This window comes from Rhincodon typus, chromosome 14 (genome assembly GCF_021869965.1).
Source record: "Rhincodon typus isolate 14 chromosome 14, sRhiTyp1.1, whole genome shotgun sequence".
NCBI classification, from domain to species: domain Eukaryota; kingdom Metazoa; phylum Chordata; class Chondrichthyes; order Orectolobiformes; family Rhincodontidae; genus Rhincodon; species Rhincodon typus.
Genome location: NC_063345.1, coordinates 27,111,302 through 27,125,472, shown reverse-complemented (window position 1 = coordinate 27,125,472; position 14,171 = coordinate 27,111,302). Strand labels below are relative to the sequence as shown.

The following is a 14,171-nucleotide window of genomic DNA, read 5'->3' as shown; positions in this document are numbered from 1 at the left end:
GTTGGTAGAAATATGGAACCTGCTGTCTGAGGAGGTAGTGGAAGCAAGTACCAATCTACATTTAATAAGCATTTGGATGAGCACTTAAAATGCCAGGGCTTAGTAGGCTATGGACCAAGTTCAGGTACATGGGATTAGTGTAGTTTGGTGTCTGTTCGTTGACATAGAAATAGTGGAGCGAAGGTCCTGTTTCTATCCTAAATGACTCATTTCCATTCCTGGTTCATTTCAAGGACTGAATGCTGAACAAGTTTGGCTGGGATACAAGGACTACCTTCTGCAACCATGGCTGACCATTCCATTATGCAACGCTTTGACTGAGGCCTTGTGTAAACAGATCACAGCCCATTTTTTCCAACAGAGCCATCAGGGAAAAGACAATAGGCCTTTTGAGGGTAAGATTCTGATCGTTGGATGAGTGTGAGGAAGCCTTGCAGTACAGCCCAGACAGAGCGTGCAGCATAATCCTAGCATGCTGCGCTCTGCACAAAGGAAACAAGCAAAGAGGGGACATGATGGATGCTGAAGAGCTCGGAGAGTGATAACTGCCTCCTGTGAATGAAGATGAGGACAATGAGCAGGAACAGTATCACTTTCAGTGCAGCACAGCAGGGTCAGGCGCCACGAGTTTGACAGAACTTAACAGACAGATGAGAGCTGGGTGTATTGATCATTCATTGACCGTCCTTTTATTATTGTTCAAAAGGCAAGCAGTCTCTGCCTGTTTTCAGAAGCAAATTCAGCTTATTTGGTTTGCTTTTCCTCCACTTTTGTTGTTGCTCAATAAAAGTGAATGTTTTCAACTATCTGAAAGTTTTGCAGCACGTGATACTCCCAGATTGAACAATGACAAAATGTTATAATGTGCTATGCATTGGAGAAACAGCAGCAATTCTCAGACAAAGTATGGCCACCAAGGATGGGTAGCCTGTTCAGCTTGATTCTTGTAGCTGCAGTTACAATGACAGTCATTCGTACAAGATGTAGAGTTAAATGTGAGCTTGTCTTTGTAATCAAATTCACCAAAGTCACCTATATGCCCTCAGAAGATTTTCTTTTTCATTTCCCTTCCACTACATTTATTGTGAAGAGCTATCCATGGCCACCAGCTTTTGACCTGGTTCTCACCTGGGCTTTAAATATTGTATGAGTGCAGTGAATCCTGGGAGAGCCTGGCACTGGCGAGTCCTTGAGTAAGTACACCATAGCACAGATGGTGCCATAGACATGTGGTAAACATAATGAGGTGAAGCACTTGACTCTCCAACATTGACACGGCTGATTTTTGGTAAAATTCAGTCCATTGTTTGTAAATGCTTCCACCATTCACAATGATTAACTGTAAGAGATCTGTGAAAACCAACTTGACAAAGCTAATTTCTTTGCAACTGTGCAAGTTGTGAATCGTAAAAAGATTACATCACAGAATGCTTTCACACCACTATGTCCATGTCATCCTCTCCACTGGAGCAATTCAGCCACAGGTACTTCCATTTAACAGGACTGTCTCTGTAACCCAGCAAATTGAAACTACTTCTGCAGATTAACCAGGAAACTGGATTGCAGTTTAGTCTGTTTGATTACTTTTTCTCTAAATATATTCTTATATACTGTAAGGATATACACAATGAATGGTAGGTCCCTAGGGAGTATGAGGAATAAACAGACCTTGGTGTGGAAATCCATTGATCCTTGAAGTTGTTAGCACAGTTAGAAGGATGGCAAAGAAGATATACAGGATGCTTGGCTTTATTAACTGGGACGTAGAATATAGAAGCAAGGAAGTTTTGGCACTACTTTATAAAACAGTGGTTAGGCCACAAATGGAGTTCACCTCTTGTCACCTCACTATCCAAAGGGTGTGATAGCACTGGAAAGGGTTCAGAGGAGATTCACCAGGATGTTGCCTGGGATGAAAATTCTCAGTTAGGGATAGGCTGGATTTATTTTCCTTGGAGCAGAGGAGGTGAAGGGTGGATCCGATTGAAGCATATAAAATTATGAGAGGAACGGACTTATTAGATCATGAGAATCTTTTCCCCATGCTAGATCTATCTCAGACCAATGGGCATAAGTTTCAGTAAGGAGTAAATGGTTTAGAATAGATTTGAGAAAAAAGAATCACCAAACTGGATTGCAGTTTAGTCCCTTTGATTACTTTTTCTCTAAATATATTCTTATATAATGTAAGAAGAAATTTCTTTAATTTGAACAGTTGGTATGTGACAAGCACAATATAAATGCTGACTGTATTCTGTATTAATGTGAAGCAAGAAATATCGACCAATTTCCAATGCAGTTTGAGAGAAGTGTTTTACAAACATTATTTATGAGACCGTGATGATTCTCTGTGTACAATGGATCTGGTGTTAAGTTCCAGGAAATAATTAAAGAGGCATCTTAGAATTCGTAAATGGTTACCAACAGTAGATGCGTGCACTATTCCTGCTTCCAAATTCTTTGGGTGAATCTGTAAATAGTCATGTCCATACAACTGATGGCAATCCTTTCTGCAGTGTATTGCCATTAACTGACATGTCCATTTATAGACATCGACGTATCTGTAAGCCATTTTAGGACAGCCTGGTTTGGTGGTGGGGATAGGTCAGAGAATGGAACAGAAACTCCCCTTCCCTTTAACTAGATCCCTTAGTGGCCCTATTAAGACTTGTGCAGACACTGACTGGAATTTCCCATTTGGGAATTAATTTCCTCTGTTGCTGTTGCACTGCAAATACCGAACAAATGCAGTTTCATCCCTAAAGAATGGGATATATAGTCATTGAATACATTGGCGACTCCTCTGCTTTATTAGTAGAGGCACATAGCACAAGCACAAGTTGATGATTTTGTGTTTGTACAAGACACTTATTATACATCAGCTGGAGTATGTGGATATGTTGAAGCAATTAAGACTGTTCTTCTCCGAGTGAAGAACACTGGGAGGAGATTTCATAGGGTTTTTCAAAATCATAAGAGGGCTGGACAGAATAGATGGGGAGAAGATGTTTCTGCTCATAAACAAAAAAGAATGAGAATGCATACATTTAAAGTGGTTTGCAAACAAAATAAGGATGATGCGAGAGTAAACTGATTGATTTGATTTATTGTCACGTGTACTTAAGTACAGTGAAAAGCTTGGGTTGCGAGCAGTACAGGCAGATCACAGTAAGCAAGGACATAGAGATCACAGTGTGAAAGAAAAACATACTTGGACAGAGTAAGGTATACAGATTACACCACACAGGATGTGCACTAGGCAAGATCAACTTTAACAAGATCAGCATTATTTGAAGTTAGAGAGTCCATTCATCAGTCTAAACTTTTCACACAGTGAGTTGTTAAGATATGGAAATATCATGGAGGCAGGTTCAACTGAGGAATTCAAGAGGACATTGAATGATTATTTGGATTCAAATGTTGTGCAGCGATATGGTGAAAAGGCAGCAGTTTGGCAGTAGACAATAGAACTGGTGCAGACATAATGGACTAAATGCCTCCTTTGGCACCTCACAATTCTGTGATTCTATTAGGCAGGCTGGCTCTGACTCAGTTTGAGCAATGTCAGAGGAGATTGGTTAGTTTGCACTAAAATATCCAAAAATAAATAATTAATATTGTATTCCACAGAGTTAGGAATCCATCTGTGCTTATTTCTTCAACCAACAACAGAATTTAACATTGGTGCATTAGGAGCAATGAAGTTAGCTTATTAAATGAAAGCCTTAGGGTCCATCTCAGAAACTAGATTGAGCAGAGTGCCTGGTATCTCACAGCGATTGATCCTAAAATAGGTCTTTGTCTGACAAATGGTTAGGTTTAAATATACCTACAGTGAACCTCACAAAAAATAATATTTTGTGCATTGTTAATGTTTACCTCACTAAAATCTTTTATTTAATGTCACGTAAATTGAATCAAATGTAAACCTTTTATATATGAAGAAGATTTAATTAAAGCTGCTCAGAATGCCCCAATTTCTTTCATCTTCCCAGGAATAGAACAGAGTCATCATCTTAATCATTATGCTGTCTTCAATTGATGAAATAGATTTAAATGAACAGTACAGCTACACTTCGTTATGGACTATAGCAACCTTATAATAGTTCTGAATAGCTAATTTCATGACACTCATCATTAAATGGTGAATTCTTAATGGCAATGCCTTAAAAAATCAGGGTCCACTTGTCAATCAATCAGCACTCTCATCGCATATAATATAAATATTGTTTTCCCTTTACTTCAATATTTCTTAAGAATTGTCCTGAGTGGTGCAAGACAATAAGCTTCAACTGAAGGTTTTTTTCAGCAAGACTCAAGTTTTGCATAACCAAACAATTGTAAGTTCATGTAATTCTATTAAATTGAAAAAAAGAGTCCTCCAGCATGAAGCATTCTTACTGAAAGAAATGTTTTAATTTTATCTCCTGGCATCCTAAGTTCTACTTAGATTTACACTTCACATACTAAACAAGGATATGTGAATCGGCTCTCACAAAACATGGCCTCATTAACAGAATTCCTACAACTATTTTCGTATTCAACTTAAGGAGCAATCTTGAATGATGACTTAATTGCAAGGATGAAAGGCATTAATTTGTGGGTTTATTGCATTTAGGACAGAGTGCATGATGTTTGAAGTATTCACAAAGCAGCAGTTCAAAAATACACTTGCACATTTTGTCTTAATGAGGAGGTAAACAAATGGAATATTGGTTTTATTTTCCTTATTTTTGTAAAGATGTTTTCCAACTTAATATGAAATCTACTGTTAATGGGAAACCTGGGATGTATGGGCAAGATGCGCAACAAATGGTACTGCAAGTAGTTGAGAGTCAACTACTTCATCAACAGTCACAAAGATGCACTCTCTGGGCTGAATTAACGGATCTCAAAGAACCAAATGGAACTGAGGTGAGACAATTAGACTTCAAGGCCATGGGCTAAGTAGGGAAAGTAAAAGACACCAAGGTCCTCCTTTCCAATTTCAAAACACCAATCCCTTCTGGCAAATGAACATAAGTTGATCTGAGAAGAGTTACTGAGCTGGAAACATTGAGAACATTTTCCATTCTCTTCAGCAGTGTGGGCAACGGTGAGAAATGTGAGAAAATATGGTGAAATTCAAAAACAGATCAGAATCCTCACATTGAAAAAATAAATTCTGATATTGCCCTGAAGGTTTAAACAGTAAGGTCAGAATTTTGTAAATGAGTGGTGATGGCTTTATTTTCATGCATTGTAACTCTTTAATAGCCCAAATTGACTCACTTATCTGCAACTTCCAAATTTTCTCTCCTTGCCAAGAAACTAGATGGTACCAATTCCTGACATGAGAGACCCAGCAATTAACTAGAAGTTGACTGATTGCTTCTCCAGGTCTTTATTGCCATGTCCCTATGTGCTCCTCATTTCCTTTGCCTATTCAACGTGGCATCAGCAAAACACCAGTCTCACCACAACATCATGTCTGCTTTCAGAGACACTCATGCATCACTTCAGCCCTTCAGGACTTCACTTTGGATTCAGGTGCATTATGACCTGAATACTTCTGCCTAGTTGCTTTGCTTATAAGGTCATACATAAACTTTGCATACATTCAGGAAGCATCACACAGCTCTAAGCTTCCTTTCTTAACACTCACTCACATTGTACTTATTTGAAGGCTGCCAGCCTCTGTGGCTTGCATTGCTTTTAGGTGCCCAGGGAGAGGCAGGCAGCTAGTCATATTTCAATGCATTGACTAGTCAAGGTGATAAACATGTTGCTGTACGATGACATACTACTTCAATGTCAAACCTGCACCATGTGGCAGCAAGTTACACGACAAACACATTGCATGTGCTTCAACCAAATAGCCATGTCTCAAAGTCTAGAGTGATTAGTCCTTAGTGGGGTCAAAGGGGACTGTGGTCAATTAGAGGGTCCACCATGGTCAGCCAAGGAGCTCGTCAACCCTAGTCCTGTCATTGGCTGTGATCAGTCAGGCGTTTGGTCCTATCAGAGTCCAGGGATCTGAGTCTTTGCAGTCAAGGCTTTAGGCCATAGTTATTCCTGCAGGCCAAGTGCAACCAATCCAGCAATTACAGGCATGGTGTCAGTTATGGTGCTCTGGCGGCATCTGTCCAAGGTCCGAGCCTTGATCAGTTGGGCCTGCACTTTGAAATCAGTCCAGGGCTGGTCATGATCAATCCTGGGATTGGGGCATTAAGGTTTATCAGAGCCAATCTATGGAGTCCTGGGGAACATAGAAATCTTAGCCTGGGGATGAAGGTTGTTGAATTGGTGCTGAAGGATTCATTACAACGAAAAGAGGTAATTCAAGGCAGAAGCTGGGATCTCATGGAACATAGGAGGTGACAAGGAACTCTGGGAGGACGGTTTTCACAAGTCACAATCTTCACGAGGAGAGTGAATGGTCATCAAGGGCATGGCAACTTTCAAAGATTTTGGTTTCTGTGGACAAATTGGGGACATTGGTGACTACATTAAATGGGGTGGAGAGAGTCTGATCTGTGATTGGCCCTGTTGACTTAGAAGACTTGGCTGGTCACCATATCGGTGATTGGGTCTCGAGGGCTGAGGCCCACTACAAATGTTCTACTCAGATCCAGGCTCACCCTCCCTGACTTGGACTATTCAGGCTTTGGCATCAGGGGCAAGCAGAAGATGGAAGGGCCAGGCTCCTCTGATATATTCTGAGAGGATGGTACTAGGGGCATTATGTATGGTTCCCTCCCCATCTGGATGCCGGCTGGCACCACCCTGTCTGCTTGAGAGGAAGGGGCATCTAGAATGAGGTTGATGTTCCTTGTCTCCCTTTCATCTTGCCAATGATGCTGAGCAGTTATGTCTAGAGGATGGAATGCAGGTCTGTCCCTAAGTCCAGGAGACACTGAGTGCATTGGATTTGGGTCTCCTTGTCAGATGCCAAGCTGTCTTAACTGCCAGATGTACACAGGCTAGAAGAAGCATGATACTGATAGCATTGATGGACTGCTTAACCCAGTATGCCAACTGCCTCTGACAAGCCTGCCTGCTGTTCCTGTGCCTGCCTGTGCACTTTGCCCAGTCACTAAAAGCTGAGAACATAGGATTATCTTCTGCCTGGGGCAGAGAAGATATTTGGTTTTCAGAAGTCCTTTAAGAGCAAGAGAACTGGGGTATTTCTCCCTTGATGAACTACAGAGTCAGTGATATGTTTGCCAGAGTGTGCTCTCAAGTCTAATGTAGAAAGCACTGAGGTGATTGCCTCAGAACTGGCGGAGGGTGTAGGAAAAAGCCTTGCCAGTGAATCTTCGGAAGGTTCACTGGCTTCGTCCACAGGGGTTGAGCAGGAGCTGATAGCCTCTGCCACTGGCCTCTTTGAGACTGGACACTGCTAAGAGAAGAGAGGGAATTAGTTGGTTAAGAGGGATAAACATTTGTGCAGGTTACAAATGAGTTCATTCTAGTGGTAATGAGAGAGCAGTACTGAACAGCACAATGAACCTTACTTGGTTGGGTGACCATTAAGTCCTATCCACCCCACAAGTGTAATTACTCTTTTCTACAGCCAAATCCAAAATCTTTTCCTCATATGATGTGATGAGCATCTGTCCACAACGTCTCCATGGTTTTCAACCTCTCGGTTTGGTTGTGAGTCATTTCTTTCCGCAACAAAACCAAAGAAAGGATCGAATATGATGGAAGTGGATGGAAGAGTAGATGGTGATGCTGGGGCAGGAGAGGTGGTGAGATGTCTTGAGTCAGTCAGTAGGAATTGCAAAGGGTTAGGTGAATGAGAGCCAATTCATTGAATATGATGCATAAAAAAGTGAGGGTTACAGTCATGAGACTTTGTGAGAGGTGAGTACAGTGGCAGAGTTAGACTGAGTGGTGGCCCTAAGACCATGAGGTAGCAGTCAGAAGATGGTGCAACTTACACCCTTACAGAGTGCAGAAGACCATTAACTTTCTATCTGCACTGCTGTGTATTGTGTTGCACCTGAGATACTGCATTGACCCACGACACACTCTCTTTGGTGATATGGCTTCTTCCACAGGTCAGCAAGAAAAATAACTGTCCTTCTTTCCATTGTTCTGTCCATGAGTAGCTTCAGGTTCCTGCTAGTGAATCAAGGAACTAACTTACCTTTCTGAGCCATTTCCCTGGGGATAACCATGCCGGACCACATTGTGAAGACCAGTTCCCTGCTTGCAGTGTTGTGGAGTTGGGGCTTAAATATGCTGCCATCAACATGAATATTGCAAAGTCCTGGCAGCAGGGATGAGCATTTCCACTTCTACTGCCACATGATTCCATGAAATGGGCACTGTCCAAAATCATAATTATTGAGATGAAGAGTGGAAGATTACATGAGAAACGGTGCCATGGGCCATGACAGACTGGGTGCCATGTATCTCACTAAAAAATCACTTTGCCAAAAAATGGGAAATTTCAGTCCATTATCACCGTTTCTCTCACCACAGAAACTTCCAGACTTGCTGAGTTTCTCACAGCACTTTCTCTTTTTTATTTCATATCTCTAGAATCTTATGTTTATTACAGATAGATATCAGATCAGAATTAAAGTATGAAGCTATTTCCTGGTTGAACAATTTGCTGTAAATCGTAGGTGAAGAACAAACCTTTTGTCTGCAGTCTGGCCACATAACTACTAGAGAGCATTTGGTGTTTGTGAAATTTCATGACAACAGATCATAGCCCTGAATTCCGAATGGACATATTGATTTTTTTTTAATAAGACTAGCTGTGTTGTGACAAATAAAAAAATGACGAGAAAGATTTATTAGCCAAGATAGATGTGAATGTAAATTCTCAGAAAATAATTCAGTGATGTCTGGAAAATTCCTAAGTAGATTAATTATATTTAGTTCCAAGAGGAATATCATACTTGGAGGATGTCAAGGAACTTCACGCACAGAAACTTCAAAGAAAGAGATGCAATGCAAAACCAAATTATACTCTCCTGTGGTTGTGGCGATAATGGAGGTTGATTATCATCTCTACAGAAACAATCTCCATACTAACTGCTCTACTGCCAAGATTCATGTTATCAGAACCATCCAATTTAATGGCAACAACATTTCACCATCTACTCCTCGTGGAGTAGACTGATTTTTACATCTTTTTCAAATGCTATGTCATAGAGTCATAGAGCACAGACCAGGTCCTTTGGCTCATTGAGTCTGCACTGACCTGTCTAAACTACACAAGGCACTTTCCTCATCACCTCGAATGTTATGACATTTCAAGTGACCATTCACGTGTTTTCTCCCTTCTCATTTCTAATTTGTGTATGTATTTTGTGTTTTACTATTTTTCCTGGTGTTTTATTAACTAATAAAACCATTTTTTTCTTATCCTGAGAAAACCTGGAATAATTTGTTCCTTTTGAAACATGAATATATTGAAACTAGGAAAGAAATCTTTAAGAGAAGGGACACCTTGTTTTAAGTTAACCATATTGTGAGCACGTTGAGATGTGGGTTGGGTAAAGTAGGAAAGCTAATTCCTCCCTCCTCACTTGGGAGTGTATTGATCTGGGGAAGACCCAACTGGAGTCATAATAAATTAGGTACTGTCGTCCAGGGACTGGTCAGAACTGAAATCAAATTGCAGCAGCAGTCAGTACTTTGGTGAAAGACTACAACAGTATTTTTTACAAAATGAGTTAAACTGAGGTGCTATTTCAATTAAAAATTCAAATTGTGACGTACTGTACCTCCATCATTGTCTCTCTTATCATCGCACACCAGTTCCATGATAACATTACATCCCATCCCACTCCAGCCTCCTTGGCAAACACAATGCCATCCATTTTGATCCAATGTACACCTCCCATTTCCATTGCATAAACCAGGGCATCCCTCTAACAGAATTATAAAAAGAAAAACATTAAATCAGTTACTACGGCACCAACGTTATATCCTCAAGATATTTTATATATATGAAAAATAGAATATACTTAAACAAAAGGCCTTTGTTTAAACAGTGACACAGTGGGGGTTAGACAAAAGATAATACAACACCAGTGCTATCTTTGGAAGAAAAATATATTGACCTAGTTAAAAGGCATATTCCTTATTTTAAAACACCACATAGAAAGTGATTCAAACACTCGACAGGTTAGTGTCTGGAAGGAACAAGCAAGGTAACAATTCACATATAACCAATCCTTGAGCATCACTGGAACTGTGAGAATACTAAAGATACATCAATCAGATTGAGAGCACAGAAATACAGTTGTAAGCAACAGGATGTGCATGGTTGCACTTGTCAAAGCATTTGGCAAAATGGCCATCTGATCTGCGTTTGGTTTCTTGAGTGTAGGAAATAATGCACCTTGAACAGCTGATACATTACACTACGTAGAAAAAGTTGTTGCCTTGTCCAATTGTTTGGGGGCCTAGACAATGGTGCAGATTGAATAAATTACACTAGAATACATTGGTCTTGTGTATTTTGCCTGCTTAAATTTATGTGTGAACTCATTCACTGATATTGTCTAATAATCTAATATAGTAAACAACTTAACCGGTATAACACCAATCATCACTTTTAATTTGTAAGTAAAATTATGCGAAATGTTTGGATTCTTGCCAATTATCCTTCAAATTAAATTTTCCCCTCTATCCCACTGAATTCTACCTCAGATTTGAGCAAGAAATCTGTTCATAAATCATAATTGTTATTTAAAAGATTTGATAAAATTGTATTTTCTTCCTATTTTCTCGCACTTTTCTAAAGTGTAGGGACTCGCCGCTCAAAGTGTCAACTTTATACATATTGTGCCACCAACCTCATATCAAGAGCAGTGAATTATAATGCTAATACATTTTTGTTTACTCAAATGATTAATATTACTGTCATTGCCTTGTTATTTTCAATGTACTTCCAAATACTGATGATCCTTTCTGGAGGCTTGCTCACTTGACCAGAACATGTATTCTGTAATGATTTTCATTAATCTTATGTTAATTTGGCTTTATTCATCTGTTGGTTTGTTTTCATGGGACACAAATTAAGTTAATAAAAACTAATTGTCGGTCCATTCTACAATTCTGTGAATGAAGATATTTGCTTGTGTCTTTGTTATGATCTCACCTTCAAGACAATAGAGAAAGTGAAATATCCATACTTCAGAATTATGTCAAAGAAGCAACTGATTGCTTTTTGTCGCAATGAACTGGACGAATGTATGAGAACAATTCAGCAGATCACTGGAAAATATTAGCATTCAGTTTTGCTCTGAATGCACATTGTACTCAAAAGTAAAAATACGTAGAGTGGGGCAAGAAGGTACAGTGAGAATAATATACGTAATAGAGAAAACTGGAAACAAGTCAAAGTTAAAAGTACTACATCTGCATTTAAAGTTCAAATCCTGTATTGATCATGGGATAGAAGGGAAGCGTCTGACCCACATCAGTTAAGACTCTCAATAATTGTAGCCAAATGTTATACATCAAAAGTAGAATTTATAAGTATATAAGCAATAGGGGATTTAACTACGCTCCAGTCCAGTCTCAGGCAGAGTGAAGAAGCCCCCCTCTGACTAAAAGAGGAGCACTGAGTAACTGGTGCTGGAGCAAAGCCCGGAATGTGGTTGAACAAGATGTCTTGTGAAGGCCCAAGGGTAAGTGATACGACATTTTAGTAAACGTCATGGGATAACCTAAAACTGTCCATGGTCTGATTAGATAGTCACATGATTAATCTACAAACAAAAACAGAAATTGCTGGAAAAGCTCAGCGGGTCGGGCAGCATCTGTAGAGAGAAATCAGAGTTTACGTTTCAGGTTAAGTGACCCTCCCTTAGAACTTCAGAAGTTGTAGCAGTCAAAGGCCGGCTAAAAGAAAATGTACAAAAAGTGTATGTTTCTTTTTGTTCAGGAGGGTAGTCCCCAGACTGACGGAGGCTTTCTCTCCACTGGAGTAAAACAATAAACTCTCTGATACTTGAAGTGGACCTTGGCATTGAGTTCTTCATTTAGTCACTCTGCCCCAACACTATCATGCAATAAACTATATATTGTTAGAATAAGAGCTGTTTCTTGTAAAGACTCATGAGCGGTTATTCCTCAACCACTATAAACCAAATAGTGTCTTAGAGTGAGTCCAGGAAAGAAGAATGGTGGCACAATCCCTCTACCTATAAATAGCACATATTCAAAATAACCAAGGCTGTGTCTCATTTTAAAGCATAGCATCTATGCGATGGTGTAAAATGGTTGATAGTGAATTGGTCTCCTGCTTTAGATCTCTTACCGATTTTAATTTCCATTAATTCTCAATACTCTTAAAACAACCAACGTTTTATTACCTATTGTACCATTGTTTTCTAAAATATTGTGAGATATTTTAAAGAAATACTCATCTTGAAAAACTATATTGGGTAAAGATTCCTGACCCAGTGAGCAGACTTATGGTCACATCAGTGCAGATGGATGAAGATATATTACGGGCTGATTCTTACCTTTTACAACATTATCCAAATGTTGTGCTTAAGAACAGAAAAGAAAAAAATCTATGAGGCAAGAAAAGCACAAATTGAAAAATATTGATAATACAGTCTGATTTTATGAGACGATAAAGCATCTGGGTTTTTCTTACCAACTGTACAGTGCTCTCCTTCCCAGCCAGGACTGCACTGACACTTGCCATCCTTACACTTTCCATGTTCAGTACAACGTGGGTGGCATTCATGCTGGTCACAATTTAGGCTGCCCCAGCCCTTCTCACAGTGGCATGAGCCATCTAAACATATGCCATGCTTGCCACAATCCACCTCACAAATTTCTGCAGGAGACAACAGAACAATTTGTTGTTTTAACATCTTAATCATTTGACCCATTATGCTTAGCACATTTGAACGATATAGTAAATGCCAAGTTAAGCATTTTATTAGCGTACCAGAGAGAATATTAAAAATGAGCCAACTAGCTTTTTACTAGTTCACTATTGGAAAAGCTGAACACTTGGCCATGGTGCTTGGTTTTGGTCCAAATTTACGACAGAAATATTTAATTCATCTGCAGTAACAGAAAGTAACACCCCAGTATAATCTGGAAACAGATGGCTGTACTATCAACTTCATTTTAAGGGAAATATGCTATGCCCAGTGGCTGTATATTAGAAGCTGTTCATTTAATGTTTGTTGGTTTAGTTCAGCATTGGTTTTTAAGTTGTTCATTTGTCTCAGACTTGGAAGCCCAAAGAATGAAAATTAGTGCAGCTAAGACATGGGCAACAGAGTTTAAAATGACCTGAAATTTATAAAGTGAAGAATGCTGAAGACTATCCAGAAGCACATTGGAATTGTTAAGTCTAAAAGTAACAAAGGCAGTAATGAGGATTTTTGCAGAAGATCTACAGAGACAGGGGAGAAGTTGGGCAATATTACAGAAGTGACACTAAGTTGTCTCAGAGATGGTGTGGATAGAGGTTGGAAGGCATACCAGGAAAGGAACGCTTCATAGTTTATGCTTATAAAAATTACACTAGTCATAATCAGAGGCCCTGACACACTGACCTGAAGGAATTTCAAATTTACCTTTGCCTTTATTTGCATACATTCTTGGCTAGTTTGTTTTAATTGTGCAGAAATTCTATTCATTTATCTTTTCTATATTATCAGCTGGTAATCCATCTCTTAGGTAATACTTTCCTCCCCCTCATTACTCCATCCTCATGCATGCTTTTTAAAGTATAATATTTTGATTTGTGTACTACTTGTATCTCTTCCAATCATCATAAAACTTAACATAATGCAATCACAACTTCCTGTGCACTGTCCCAGGATCATATCTTCTGATCTGTATTGGTTCGTTTCCATTAGTCTAGCAATGAATGCTTCAGCACATGTTGAGGTGCTTACATATTACAGTCAGAAAAGAATTTTGGGCACACTGTAAAAATTCTTTTACCTTTTCATCATTCATTCAGTTTGCTTGCACTTTGAAGGGGGTGGGGGAGCAATGCCTAGTGGTATTGTCACTGGACTGTTAATCCAGATACCCAGGTGATGTTTTGTGGAGCCCGGTTCAAATCCCACCACAGCAGATGATGGAATTTGAATTCAATAAATACCTGGGATTAAGAGTCTAATGATGACCATGAATCCACTGTCGATTGTGAGAAAAACCCTTCTGGTTCACTACTGCCC

The 14,171-nt window shown here is 39.5% G+C and overlaps 1 protein-coding gene across 1 annotated transcript in view; it reads right to left on the bottom strand.

Moving 5' to 3' along the window:
- Positions 1–13,581, bottom strand: part of LOC109927343 (teneurin-1-like) — a 141,338-nt gene extending 127,757 nt beyond the window's left edge. The window contains exons 1-4 of the mRNA XM_048605297.1: positions 13,560–13,581; positions 12,620–12,805; positions 12,483–12,509; positions 9,729–9,875 (exon numbers count right to left, since the gene is read on the bottom strand). Coding sequence (XP_048461254.1) covers positions 9,729–9,875; positions 12,483–12,509; positions 12,620–12,805; positions 13,560–13,581 — 382 coding nt within the window. The remainder of the gene's footprint in view (positions 1–9,728; positions 9,876–12,482; positions 12,510–12,619; positions 12,806–13,559) is intronic.
- Between the last annotated feature and the right edge of the window lie 590 nt (positions 13,582–14,171).